This window comes from Notamacropus eugenii, chromosome 5, assembly GCF_028372415.1.
Source record: "Notamacropus eugenii isolate mMacEug1 chromosome 5, mMacEug1.pri_v2, whole genome shotgun sequence".
In the NCBI taxonomy this organism is placed as follows: domain Eukaryota; kingdom Metazoa; phylum Chordata; class Mammalia; order Diprotodontia; family Macropodidae; genus Notamacropus; species Notamacropus eugenii.
The window spans coordinates 12,092,003-12,105,028 of NC_092876.1; the positions used below are offsets into that span (position 1 = coordinate 12,092,003).

The following is a 13,026-nucleotide window of genomic DNA, read 5'->3' on the forward strand; positions in this document are numbered from 1 at the left end:
TCCCCAGAGCTAGCTCCCTGGTGCCCCTCCTGTGGAAAGGGGGAAACCCAGCTGCTCACAACACAAGGCTGACACCAGCATCAAAGTGACCCCGTTTAATGGGTGGAAAAAAGTGCCCTCCCAAGATGGGAGGGCAAGACCCATGCTCACCCACACCAGTCTGGTGAAGAGGTGCCCCCCCCAGGTCAGAGGGCTGAGGAGAAGGGCCAGAGCTTTGGTGATGGACAAGGAGGAGGGAGGGCTAAAGTGCCTGTGCGGGAAACATGGGAGGCAGAGTCAGCGAGGACCACTCAGGGGTCTGGCCCTGAGTCCTCAGGCAGGATCTCCAGGCTGCTGTCGGGCTGGGGAGTGGGAGAAGGAGCCCCCGAAACAGAGGATGGGGCTTCGGGCACTGGGGTGGGGGACAGGGGCAGGGGCGAGCCTGTGGGGGAGGGGCTGCCTGGGGTGGAAGCTGGGGCCGGGCTCAGGCCCAGGATCTCCTGCACGTTGGGGGGCAGCTCCTGGGGGGAGAGGCAGAGGCCAGAGTGAGGGGGGAGGGACTATGGCAGGGTTTGGGGCAGGTCTCAGGACACTGGACTAGGAAATAAGCAGGAAATGGGGTGGGAAAGGATAGGGGTGAGGGCAGGGAAAGTCAGGATCTCACCTGACAGGCCGTCAGCTGCATATACAATGCTTGGGCCCGGGTCAGGACATCTTCCACACTCAGCTTCATGGTGAGTTCATTAATGTGCTAAGAGCAGACAGAGTAGCCTCAGGAAGGGGACATTCTCAGAGGCTACCCCAGGGGTGGGGGGGGAGCGGCCCATGGACCAGGGTGGCTGGGAGTGGCTGGCCCTGTTGGAGTGCTCAGGGAAGGGATGTTCCCAAGGGCTACCTCAGGGAAGGGGTGGGGGTCCCCTCACTTTGAGGATCTCGTTGGAGCCAAAGCCAGAGAGCATGAGCGCATCTCTCTCCATGTCAAGGATGGCGCAGGCCACCAACAGGTGCAGGTTGGGGCCTGGGAGCCCAGTCCACAGCACCTGGGATGGGGACAGAGGTCTCAGTTGGGCTCTTCCCCCTAATGTGCCTTCTCTCTCCCAGAGGAGGCCTCCACTCACCTCCCACAAACGGAGGATGTCAGGGAATGGGAATTCACGCTTGAACCAGATGAGCAGCCAGCGAAAACAGAAGCAAAGAGAACCGGAGTCCTGGGAATCTGATTGGAGGAGAGGACAAAGCCCTTGACCTTAGTGCCTGGGGTCACAAGCCCTGGGTCCCAGGGCTCCCCCCACTTCTCCTTAGAGTAGGGCTCCTAAAGGGCAGCCTCATTGGGAGGTCCAGGGCAGGTCCTCAGGGAAGGGAGACACACATGGCTGCCACAGGGGCTTCATTTCAAATCAAGCCAAACAGACCTCATACCATCAAACTGTAAAGCCCAAGAGAAGAGTCCTTAAATAAGCAAGAAAAGGATGAGCTCATTCTACCTACAGAGACAGAAGAAGGACTGGAAAAGACCTGAGAAGTCACCTAACAACGTGTAGGAGAGTCTGTGAAAACGACTGGACCAGCAGCCAAAAGGTCACGATTAAAGGAAGGGTTTAAGTGATCCTGGACCCTGCCCTGCCCAGAGCACACACAGAAGCTATGATGGAAACTTGAGTTGGGTTAAGGCAAACCAGGAGGGAACCAGTGAAAACTAGTGAAGAATGAAGACACTTGTACTTAGGGGTTTTTTATCCTTCACGTTTTGTTGCACACCAACTCTTCTGGTTTCTCTATACATAGAGGAAGGGTGGTTAGCCACTGTCTGACTAGAACCCTTCTACTCTGGCCAAGACTCCTGGACCATCAGCAGACACGATTACCCAGGAAATCACAGAGCGGAGGATCCAGGACTCGCAACAGCAGCAGGAGTTGGCCAAGCTGACGCTTCATTGTCTCCTGACTCTCCTCAAAGTTTCCGTGCTAGAAGTAAAATGTTTGAAGGCAAGATCATCGTAGAGCCCATCACTGTACCCCTAGCCTAGTGGCAAGACCCCAAAACTCCCCTCTCACCACAAGCTCCATGAAGCCACAGAAACACCAAAAGGCATCGACCTCACTTTGTGTGACATAGAGGATGGGAGAGAGAAGATCGCTCATGCCCTGGACGTAACCTAGGAGCATGGACAAGGGGTAGGATGTGAGCTGCTGATGGATACCACAAGTTCCCTTACTTCCTGTGTGCCCAAAGTCTGCCATTTGGGGAGTTCTTGATGGATCATCTTCCACCCAGGCTTTTGTACCACCAGCTCCCACCCATCCCACAGAGATGCCCATCCCGCTCTCACCGAGGTCAAAGTGATACATGCAGTAGGTGAGGAGAATGTCATTCAGCAGGCCCAGGCCTGGACTCCCAGGTCCCTCGTAGAACTTGTTGCTGCGGTCAGTACGGCTCACGTCGCGCTCTTCAGGAAAGGGAAACAGAAACTCAGGTTGGAGCAACCCTTACCTCAGGTCATCCCCATTGACCCATGTGTACAGCACTGACCAATGAGGCTGCGATAGCCATGAAGCAACGAGTTCCTCCTCTCCTGCTCAGGGCTCACTGACTTCCACTGCAGCTTCATACGGAAATACTCATCCCTGATGCCACCGGGAAAGGGGTTAGGAAGAGGGGAAGAGGTCAGCAGCAGACCACCATCACAATCAGGCCTTGTCCCCCAGCCACCAACAACTGGAAGTCTCTCAAGGCCAGGGCTCCGGGACAGGGCTCTCTTGGATGACTTGGGGTCAGAGGGCTCTTTCACTCACGTTTTCTTATAGATGTGGACCTTGTGCTCCTCAGTTGAGCCCTCCCAGTTGAGATAACCAAGAAGAAACTTCCAGGCCTCCCTCCTCAAAGAGGGGCACAAACCCTAAGAAGATACAAAGTGGTCACACAAATGGCTGCATTGCCATCCCCTTCCCTCATTCCCTGCAGGCACCCTAGCCCACTCACCCCTGCAAAGATCTGAGCCTTGAGCTCCCCAACATTCTGAAGGCGCCCATCTGGGCCCACGTGGCTGGCCCATATGTCCTCTGTCACCGGCTGTCCCCGGGAAACCACAGGCCGGGGCCCCAGCTGCACCTGCACTGACCCCACATGGGGAGAGATGGTGATCTGAAGCCATGATTCACCCCCCTACCTCCTCTCAGGACATCCAGAGCTACTCAGAGACCATCCACCCTGGGTCACACCTGACTTTGACCCTCAGGTACTCACACAGGAGATGACCTCAAAGCCAGGCTCTGGCTCCTCATCCTCAAGGGCCTCAGGACAGCGGGCAGGGGGGCCATCAGGGGGAGGCTGAAGGGCTCCTCGAAAAAAGTTGGTCACCCGTGAGAAACCACCAAAGGTGGCTGCATAAGGATCCTGGAGAAAACGCTGAAGAAAGGATAAAAGAGGGAAGGTGATAGTGTGCCTCCCTCCCACTCCCCTCAATACAGACCCCCTCTCTTCCTACCCCAGGGAATGCTCTTCCCTCCTCCCTGTTTCGCCCAGGCCCAGGGGGGCCCCCTCCAGCCTTCAGACCAGAGACTCACAGACACCACATTGGAACTGTCGTCATCAAAGAGCTGAAGATGATGGAAAGAGTGGGAGAGAGCAGAAGAGTCGTGAGGGAAGACGAGGTAGAGGCGCGAATCCTGGGGAGAGCTGGGGCCCAGCAGAGAAAAAAAGGAAAGATGAAGGATGGGTACACGTTGGGGGTGGGGGGCTGAGGAGAGGTGGGACACAAGGGGCACCTGGTGCCAACTGACCTGGCCAGCAGCAGGTATCGGCTGAGGACCCGCAGCAGGGCCCGCGTGCCCCCCCGGTGGAAGTGGAGAGCTGGCAGGGAGCCGCCCGCCTGGGTCACCAGCACCAGATAGGCCCAGCCTAGGCCTGGCTTGGAGCGCCGTATCGACTTCAGTTCCCCCAGGCTCACTGAGAAGGCCCAGGGACCCCGGGAGCTGCCCGACCCTGCAGCTGGAGGGAGGGAGCAAGAGGCTCTCACCCATCTCTCCTTCCTCTATGACTCCTGGAGGGCCTCCTGCCCTCTCCTACCTGGCACGGTCCGATTTCTAGAAAGGACTATCTGTACCTTCTGCCTCTATTTCCTTACCACCAATGCTTTCCAAACTTTTACAATATTGCTTTTGCCCCCAAACCCTGGCTGAAAACACTCTACCCCCTTGCAGGTGGTCAATGGTCCCCTAATTGCCAAGTCTGGAGCCACCACCCCACCACCACCATCATCACTAATGCTTTGCCGCCATCCTCCCTTTCTGTTCTTTCATTAATCGCTCTGCTTCCTCCATGCCCTTCACATGGTCATTCCCCTACTTTGGGGACTGCTGTTCAGACAGAATCTCCCCCACCCGTGATCCTATCCCCAAACAGAGACCTAGGCTGTCTGGTCCTGCCCCGCGTGGTGATCTTGCCACTTGCCTCAGGAACTAGGACTCTTTTCCACTTCTCTCACCCCTAGCCTCTGAAACCCAGCTCAAGCCCTCCAATCCAGAACGCTTTCCTTATATATCTTCTCCCATCTCTGTTCTCAATGTCCTTGGGTCAGGGCCCAAGTCCAGGCCATTCCCCACCCTAGGTCCTATCGGGCTAGGGACTAATGGACTTACCTGGGTCAGGTTCAGGGGGCCGGGGCCGGGACCGCACAGTGCTGATCACAGCCCAATCGGGTTCATAGCCAGGGTCAAAGGTAGGTTCTTCCTCTGATGGACAGGGGTCTCCCCCACTAGGCTCCTGAGGGAAAATGAAATAGTAAAATCTTGGATCCTGGGTCTGCCCTAGCATTTATAGAACCCACCCCTGGAACAAGGTGACCCAACCCTATTACACCAATGGGTAAAAATGGGACCAAAAAGTCAAAACCCCAAACATCAATTTGAGTCCAGATTTTCTGACCCTGTCACCGTGGGTTTGACAAGTAGACACTGAGCCCCCTAAAGGGGAACAGACTGATCTGAGACAGCACAAGGGGGTGGGGCCCTGAACATACCCTGGAGGAGAGGGGATATCTGAATTTGTGAAGGCTGCATATATCCTGGGGAGGGGCCCCTAGACATGCCCTGAGATAACAGAGACCTAGATGTATGGGAGGCCCTGAAAACTCCTGGGGAGGGAGCCCCAAATGCACAGCAGAGACCTAGATATACGGGGGGCCCCACATATTCCCAGAGGAAAGGGGCGATCCAACTGTGTGAGGGGAGGTGCACGCCAACACACCCCGAGATAGGATGGGAGGGTCGTGGGGAAAGGGAGACTGAACACGCGGGTGGGGGGCCAGAACTTTCCAGCCTGATTTGGGGGGCACGCCCCCCAGACACGGAGGGGGAGGAGAAACCGAACACATCGAGACCCCAGGAAGAAGACCCTGGGGGGGCGGGGTGCCCACCTTCCTAGAGAAAACCACGTGGGAGGAGTCTCCGGCCTCTTCCACTGGGGCCCAATGCAGGATGACGTCATTGTCCTGGGGGGAGGGAAGGACAAAGAGAAGAAATGGGAGACCCAGGGCTGCCCCGCCCAGCTAGCCCGAGGCCGCCCCCACGGCCCAAGCCACGCCCACTTGCTGGGAACCCACCTTCTCGAGCAGGCGCAGTACGCCAGCGATGAGCGAGCCCGGGTCCTGGTGCCGCCCCCTGGCGCTCGTGTGCAGGTATACTCCGCCCTTCTCGAAAACCACCTACAGGTGGGGATGAGGCTGAGGCTCAGCAGGAGCCTGCACACGTGCACAGAAGCGGGCAAAAGGGGGAGGCGGGTGCCCGGGGGCGGGTGGGTAGCATGCGCACAGCCAGAAGTGAGGAAGCAGTTCCGCCCAAGGGCGGTACCTGAGCAGGGGCGCATGCGCAGAAAGATCAGCGCAGCTGACGCTTTACCGAGGATTCGAGGCCGAGGGAGACGCGTGCGCTAAGAGATCGGGGGCCAGAAGGGTAGTGGGGAAGGGTCAGAGAAGGGCAGGACCCAGGTTCCTAAAGGACGGAAGGAAAGGTCAAACAGGAGGCCTCTTAGGTTCTCCGCCACCTCTTACCCGGTAGCCAGCTTCCTCCATAGTCGCAGCTGGGGCCGAGGCCACACCCCTAGCTCGCTCCGCCTCCGGAGACAAATTCCTTACGTCACATCCGGCGGGACGAACCTCCCCTCGATGGGAGTAAAATGGTAGCGTCCGCTTGTTCCTTCGGCCGTCAGCGGATCAAACCACTAATAGAAGAGGGAGAAGAGTAACAAATGCGTTCTGCGCAGATGCAATGGGGGGGGCGGTGCTGAGACTGGGCAGTGCGCCGGCGCGTCATGCGGGCTCCCAGCAAGAAGTAAACAAAGACGGAAGTTGCCAAGCCTCGCCCCACCGCGAGAGCCCCACCTTTTCCGCCTGGATTTTTAGGGATGCCGCAGCGGTGCTGCCATCGTTCAAAGAAGCGAGCTGCGCAGCGCTGTGAGCGCCATGTTAGTGCGGGGCATACCACTTCCGTGCAAGGAAGTGGGGGGAGGAAGGGAAGCGGAGCGGGAGTCACCCGGAGGAAGGCAGCGGCCGGGGCCGTGGTGTCGCGGGCCCCCGGGGCGAGGACGTGGTTGTACCTGGCCATGCTCGCGGGCAGGAGGCGGAGCGGCCCCCTCAGGGATAAGGTCTGTGGCGGAAGCGCCATGGACCTCGGCAAGGGGCGGGGCGTGAAGCCGCGCGGCCGCCATGATGTTTAAGGGCAGGTCAGGTGGGCCCCTCCTTGCAGAACGAGGGTAGGCTGCAGAGACGCGCCGACCGCGAGTCGCGAGCGCTTCGGCGAGGCTGGCGCCGGGCGGAAATGACGCCGAGGCCGCCATGCCCTGTGAGGGCGCCAGGCCCGCCATGCTGGCCGCAAGCACGTGAGCGGCTGCGGCGCGGACGCCTGGGGAGGACCGAAGGCTGGCGGGGAGGGAGGCAGGGAGACAGGAGCCCGGCCGAGGTAAGCGAGCTGACAGCGCAGCCATCCTCGCGTGGAGAGAGGGGGCCGAGGCCCCGCGCTCACTCCAGAACTTCTCCGATCCAAGCCCGTAACCTATGTCGGGATGATGGGGGAGCGGAGGGGGGTGGTCTGGGGTCCGGCTCCTGGCGTGCCCCCTCCCACGCAAGGGCGGGACTTCCGGTTTCAGCCTTCTCTTCGAGAAGGCGGCTTTCGACGTTAGCTTTCCCAACCCCTGGGAGGCGGGACATCCGTTTTCCTCTTTGGGGAGTGGGGAGGCGGGGCGAAGGGGGAGGAGGGGTGATTTCCTCTTTCCTCTCCCCACAGGGTTGGGGCTACTTCGTACCTCGGAACTCCTTGCCCCGCCCACAAGGGGCAGGACTTCCTGTTTTCCCACGTGGAGGGCGGAGCTGAGCAACTGTTCCATGCCCAAACTGGGGGAACTGGTGGCAGGTGTGGAGGGGATCCTCTCTTAGGTGGAAACCTGGATGCAATTCCGGACTCTGCGGCCTTTTCCCTCCTCCCATTAATCCCCCTGGATTATCCCTGCCCCCAGATCCCTCCCCTCGGGCGTTCTATGTCACCGGCCCTAGAACCGGCGTGAGACCTACCGCTTTGTAACCTCGGTTGCTCCCCCCATGGCGGTGTCTGTCGGGACTTCTGTACAAGCCTCTGCAGAGACAGGGTGACGGCCCGGCCAGGGTCTTCTCTGGGCTTTTGGGGCCTTTTCTGTCAAAGAAGGGCATTGCACTAAACAGCCTCTTCAAGCTTTTTCAGTCCCCTTCTCTGTTAAGGTGTGTGTAAGTGTGTGAGTGGGGGGGCCACTATGCGCGGCTTCCACCTGAGTCACTCTCTTTTCTCTCACCAGGGCGTGGATGGCATCTGGGCGTCCTGAGGAGCTATGGGAAGCCGTGGTGGGGGCAGCAGAGCGTTTTCGGGCACAGACAGGTACGGAGCTGGTGCTGCTGACAGCTGCACCCCCGCCCCCACCACGGCCAGGCCCCTGTGCCTACGCAGCCCATGGCCGGGGCGCCCTGGCAGAAGCTGCCAGGCGCTGCTTACATGACATAGCACAGGCCCACCGGGCCGCGGCTGCCAGGCCCCCTGCACCACGCCCTGCACCGGAGCCCCAGGCCCCTAGCCCAAGGAGCTCTCCCCATCCTCGGAGGCAAGAAGACAAGAAGGAGCAGGAGGACGGCAATGAGGACGAGGAGGAGACAGAAACAGAGACTTCAGGGAGCAGGCTAGGACTGGGAGATGACGGAGGTAAGAAGGAGCCAGAAGGAGGGAGTGGGTGCAGAGGGAAGCTCTGCCGGATGGAAGCCTGGGAGGTCAGAACTGGGAACCAAGACCCCCCACCCTCCTTCAGGCCTCTTTGTGATGGACGAAGACACTGCCCACGAGGACTTGCCCCCATTCTGTGAATCTGACCCTGAGAGCACCGATGACGGGAGCCTGAGCGAAGAGGCACCAGCCGGCCCTCCGTGTGTGAGCCAGGTCCCCCAGCAGTATGCCAAGTCCCTGCCGGTTTCCGTGCCAGTATGGGGCTTCAAGGACAAGAGAACGGAGACCAGGTCTTCGGATGAGGAGAACGGGCCCGTGAGTGACGGTGGACATGGTGGGGGGTGGGGGGTGGGGGGTGGGGGGTGGGGGGTGGGGGCGGTTCGATCTGCAGGGAGGGGACCCTGAGTAGCCCTGGCTGACCAGCTGCCCCCTGCCCACAGCCCTCCTCCCCGGACCTTGAGCGCATTGCGGCCAGCATGCAGGCCCTGGTTCTGCGCGAGGCCGAAGGCTCCCAGGTGTTCGGAGACCTACCCCGGCCCCGCCTCAACACCAGTGACTTTCAGAAGCTCAAGCGGAAATATTGAGGGGGGGCGCCTGTCTGCGCCTCCCCTTTCGCCTATCCTTTTTCTTCCTTCTTCCCCCACCCCCATTCCCTGCCCTCTGGCCCCGCCCCTGGCACGTCCAGACCTGGCCAATCCCGGATCCGTTCTTTGCCCCACCCTCCCTTTCTCTGGGGCTCCGTTTTTCTTGCTCTTCCCGTGCGTTGGGGGAGGGTAATGGAAGTATCCAATCGACTCCCCGAGTTTCCTCTTAATTCCACTCCTCCACAGGCCCTGGCCAATCCCAGGCTCTTTTCCCGGAGCATCCTTTAGGGGAGGGTGCGGGGGCATCCAATCAGCTCCTCGTATGGCCCTTGTGTTGTCCCCTTGGCCAACCGCAGCCTTAGTTCTTTTGGGTCCTCCCCTTTAAGGAGGATCCAATCAATGCCTGAACTGCCAGTGGCTCCCGCTGTTCGGGGAAAGACTTTACTACGGAGAAGCCCCTATTCTCGACACTACAGCCGCCCTGTTCTGGTTCCGCCCCACCTCAGGGATGGCCCAGTTGCATTAGTCCCTATCCGATGACGCTACCCACCCCTTATTGGCCTGTTCCTGGGAAGGGTTTAGCCGATCAGCTACCCCTCGCCCTCGGGGGCTTGCTAATCCTCTGTTCCCACACATGCCTTAAAGGGCCCTGCCCGCCCCTGGGAGGGTGGGAAGGGGCAGGGGGAACGCCTACGAATAAAGAGTTTGACTTTGACCGTGGCCTCCGCTCTCTGGGAAGGGGCTGGGGTGGGATTCCGGGAGTGGGCGCGGCCTCGCCCCACTAGAAGGAAAGGGGCGGGTCAAATTGAAATAGGCCTCGCATACGAGCCCAGCCTTCCTTTTTCCGGCCGCGCTCTGACGGGATAGGCGGGACTTCCGGTGGCGGTCCTGAAGCCGGCACAGTGCAGGGGTGGTAGGCATGGCCACGTCGGAACCCTCCCTGTGGCTGCACAGCCCTCCTGGGGGTCCGCCCCCGATCCCCTTACCCCCTGCCGGCCGCAGTCTCGTGCTGGGTCGGGGACCACAGACTCGAGTCACCGACCGGAAGTGCTCGCGCAGCCAAGGTGGGGAACCAGCGCGGCGGGGTGGGGGCGGGGCCTGGGCATCGAGCGGGCGGGACCTCATCTTCCCCTCCCCCACCAGTGGAGCTGCACGTGGACCCCGCGTCTCAGGTCGTGATGGTGACGCAGGTAACAGCGTGGCGGGGGGTGGGGGGGCTGGAGGGAGGGATCGGGTCGGCCGGAGAGCGGCTCGTTGGGTTTCCTGTTGTGGGACGCATGCCCTGGGCACGCTGGCAGCCGCGGGGGGCGGGGTAGGGCCTGATGGGCGGGGCTCCCCCGCTCCCCAGCAGGGCGGGCTGGCAGCCGTGGGGGCGGGGTAGGGCCTGGTGGGCGGGGCTCCGCTCTCCCGCCCCAGCAGGGCGGGCTGGCAGCCGTGGGGGCGGGGCCTGACCAGCGGGGCCCCGCCCTCTCCCCTCCCCCTCCCAGCTGGGCGTGAACCCCTCCAAGGCCGGGGGCACCCAGCTGAGCCCCGGCTCCCGAGCTCCGCTGGCCGTCGGGGAGACGCTGCTGCTGGTGAACGGCCGGTACCCGCTAACGCTGCTGAGGACCGCGGGGCCTCCGGAGGCGCAGGAGGAGGCGCCCCCCCCCAAGCGGGCCCGCGGCCCCCAGGGCCCCCACGGCTGGCAGGAGCTCGGGGCCCTGCTGCTGTTCACGGATCCCGGAGCCCAGGCCCGGGAGAAGGTGAGCGCCCCGCCCGGCGGCCCGGGGGGCTCCGCCTGTGCCCGGCAGGTCCCACACCAGGCGGCTTTGCCCCCCTAGGTGGCCTGCTTCGACCTGGACGGGACCCTCATCACAACCCGCTCCGGGAAGGTCTTCCCCACTGGCCCCGAGGACTGGAGGTGAGGCCGCAGCCTGGGGAGGGTCCCGGCAGGGGGTGCCCCTCCGGTGCCATCTCCTCCTCCTTCCCCCCAGGATCCTTTTCCCGGGGATCCCGAAGCGGCTCCAGGAGCTTGAGGCCGATGGGTACAAGGTAGGGGCCGGAGAGCTGGGGGTGGCGGGGCTGAGCCGAGGACCCCAGTGACCTCCCCTCCTGCCTTGACCACAGCTCGTCATCTTCACCAACCAGCTGGGCATCGGGCGAGGCCGGCTGCGGCCCCAAGACTTCCAGGCCAAGGTGGAGGCTGTGCTGTCAGCCCTGGGGGCTCATTTCCAGGTGGGCACGAAGCACGTTACGGAGCAGCGGGTGGCAGCCTCTGTCTGGAGGTCTTACCTGCCCTTGCCGTGTCCCTTTCCCTTTGCAGGTGCTGGTGGCCACACGCGCGGGGATTTACCGCAAACCAGTGACAGGCATGTGGGATCACTTGTGTGAGCAGGTGCCTCTGGGCTGCCTTTGGAGTGGGAGGGGAGGAGCTGCCTGTTTCTGGGGGTCTCAGCCCCCATGTCCCTGGGACCCAGCCCTGCTTCCCTTCTGCTTTCATCAGCTCTGGGTATTTCCCGCTTCCCCTTCTTCCCAGCATCTCTGATCTTGCTTCTCTCAGGCCAACGACAGAGTCCCCATTTCCTTGGCAGACAGCATCTACGTGGGAGGTGAGGTCAGGAGCAGTTTGGGAGGAGGTGAGAGGCTTGAGGGGCATCTCTTTCTGAGGCAGAGGAACTGAGGCCAGCCCCATTTTCAGATGCTGCAGGACGTCCAGCCAACTGGGCTCCAGACCGGAAGAAAAAGGACTTCTCTTGTGGGGACCGGTTGGTGAGGGCTCCTATCTCCCCAGCTCCTGCCTAAGACTGCGGTCTGGGGGGATCTACTTTCTCATTCTGCTTTCTCTCTCAGTTTGCCTTGAACCTTGGCCTGCGCTTCTCAACTCCCGAAGAGTTTTTCTTGAATTGGGCTCCAGCCCCCTTCACGCTCCCAGACTTTGACCCGGTGAGGTCTGGGGAGCTCTGGATGGGAGGTGGAGACACATGGGAGCCTTTTATGGGGCCTGGTCTCATTCCTCCCCAATTTCCTGCAGAGAACTCTGAGCCCCACAGGGCCCTTGTGCCTGCCACCTGCTGGGCCTCTTGTGGGTCCAGGCCCCGAGATCATCATTGCCGTTGGCTTCCCAGCGGGTGAGACAGCCTTTGACTTCTGTCACCCAACCTCTGTTACCCTTCCCCAGACCCAGCTCCATCCCTCATCTCTCTGCCCTATCTCTTCCCACAGCTGGGAAGTCAACTTTTCTCCAGGAACACCTGGTGTCAGCTGGCTACGTCTATGCAAACAGGGTACATATGGGACTGGATGGGCCAGCCCAATCCCCCACTGCTGGGACACCTCCCATTTAGCGGAGGCTTCATGTAGCTTGTGGGAACAGGAGTCTTGTTTCTAGTTGGCAGCCAGGGACACTTGAGGCAAAGGGATTGTTCTGTGCATCTCCATGTCCCTAATCAGCTAAAGAGAGGGAAGGTCAGGTTCTGAGCTGAGGCTTAATCCCCATCACTTTCCCCTAGGACACACTGGGCTCTTGGCAGAAATGTGTGGCTGTTTGTGCTGAGGCCCTGAAGGCTGGGGGCCGAGCTGTGGTGGACAACACCAACCCTGACCCTGCAAGCCGGGCCAGGTACTGAGGGGGACATGAGAGAGTAAGGCAGGAGAGAGCCACATAGAGCCCTCCCAACTTCCCCCTGACCTCGGCAGGTATATCTCATGTGCCAAGGATGCTGGAGTCCCCTGTAGATGTTTCCATTTCACGGCTTCACTGGATCTGGCCCGACACAACAACCGGGTGAGGAGGGGCTGGTACCTTTGGCCATGATCCTGGGCTCTCTGACCCCAACCCTCTGACTTTATGACCCTGTCACTTTTCCCCCCAGTTCAGAGAGATGATCGGCTCCCCCCACCCTCCAGTGTCTGACATGGTCATGTTCAGCTACAGGTAGTGCCTGGGTCTCAGGGCTGGAAGTGGGGCTTTGAGGCTCCTGTCTAACCTCAAACTCCCTCCTCTCCAGGAAGCAGTTTGTTGCTCCATCTCTGACAGAGGGCTTCTCACAGATCCTGGAGATCCCATTTCGCCCACATTTCAAGGACGCCCAACATGCAGCCCTGTACCGGCAATTCTCAGAGGGTTGACTCTCCCCTTCACCCCTAATAAAAGTAGTTTTCATGTCATCCCTCTTGCATGTCTGCCTGCCCCTCCTTGGCCACATCCTATCAGACTATGTAGGCCCAGACGCTGGGGCCAAAAATAGTG

The 13,026-nt window shown here is 60.7% G+C and overlaps 3 protein-coding genes across 9 annotated transcripts; 2 read left to right on the top strand and 1 right to left on the bottom strand.

Moving 5' to 3' along the window:
• Positions 1-80: 80 nt before the first annotated feature.
• On the bottom strand, positions 81-6,158 carry TBC1D17 (TBC1 domain family member 17). Of its 2 annotated transcripts, XM_072607255.1 has the most exons (17): positions 6,027-6,158; positions 5,580-5,681; positions 5,394-5,468; positions 4,618-4,741; positions 3,760-3,967; positions 3,544-3,655; positions 3,224-3,385; positions 2,960-3,088; positions 2,773-2,876; positions 2,510-2,604; positions 2,310-2,426; positions 2,035-2,135; positions 1,845-1,944; positions 1,098-1,195; positions 903-1,019; positions 644-730; positions 81-500 (listed from the first exon to the last, which is right to left on the bottom strand). In XM_072607255.1, the coding sequence occupies exons 1-17, from the start codon at positions 6,045-6,047 to the stop codon at positions 291-293; spliced, it is 1,962 nt and encodes a 653-aa protein (XP_072463356.1). In that variant the 5' UTR covers positions 6,048-6,158; the 3' UTR covers positions 81-290. The 2 variants fall into 2 exon arrangements, with proteins under 2 accessions (XP_072463356.1, XP_072463357.1); XM_072607256.1 differs by lacking the exon at positions 81-500 and having other exon boundaries at positions 620-730; positions 875-1,019.
• A 93-nt stretch (positions 6,159-6,251) lies between these two features.
• AKT1S1 (AKT1 substrate 1) lies at positions 6,252-9,513 on the top strand. 6 transcript variants are annotated; one of them, XM_072607265.1, is made up of 5 exons: positions 6,252-6,439; positions 7,258-7,383; positions 7,799-8,196; positions 8,300-8,529; positions 8,655-9,513. In XM_072607265.1, coding segments are annotated over exons 1-5 (900 nt in total). In that variant the 5' UTR covers positions 6,252-6,437; the 3' UTR covers positions 8,799-9,513. The 6 variants fall into 6 exon arrangements, with proteins under 6 accessions (XP_072463366.1, XP_072463367.1, XP_072463365.1 ...); XM_072607268.1 differs by lacking the exon at positions 6,252-6,439 and adding an exon at positions 6,851-6,933; XM_072607266.1 differs by lacking the exon at positions 7,258-7,383 and having other exon boundaries at positions 6,301-6,439.
• Positions 9,514-9,717: 204 nt separating this feature from the next.
• PNKP (polynucleotide kinase 3'-phosphatase) lies at positions 9,718-12,944 on the top strand. Its single transcript, XM_072607263.1, has 16 exons — positions 9,718-9,862; positions 9,942-9,988; positions 10,286-10,540; positions 10,619-10,698; positions 10,772-10,829; positions 10,905-11,012; positions 11,101-11,172; positions 11,338-11,386; positions 11,476-11,546; positions 11,628-11,720; positions 11,809-11,905; positions 12,000-12,061; positions 12,287-12,396; positions 12,474-12,561; positions 12,650-12,711; positions 12,785-12,944. The coding sequence occupies exons 1-16, from the start codon at positions 9,718-9,720 to the stop codon at positions 12,903-12,905; spliced, it is 1,518 nt and encodes a 505-aa protein (XP_072463364.1). The 3' UTR covers positions 12,906-12,944.
• The last annotated feature ends 82 nt before the right edge of the window (positions 12,945-13,026 follow it).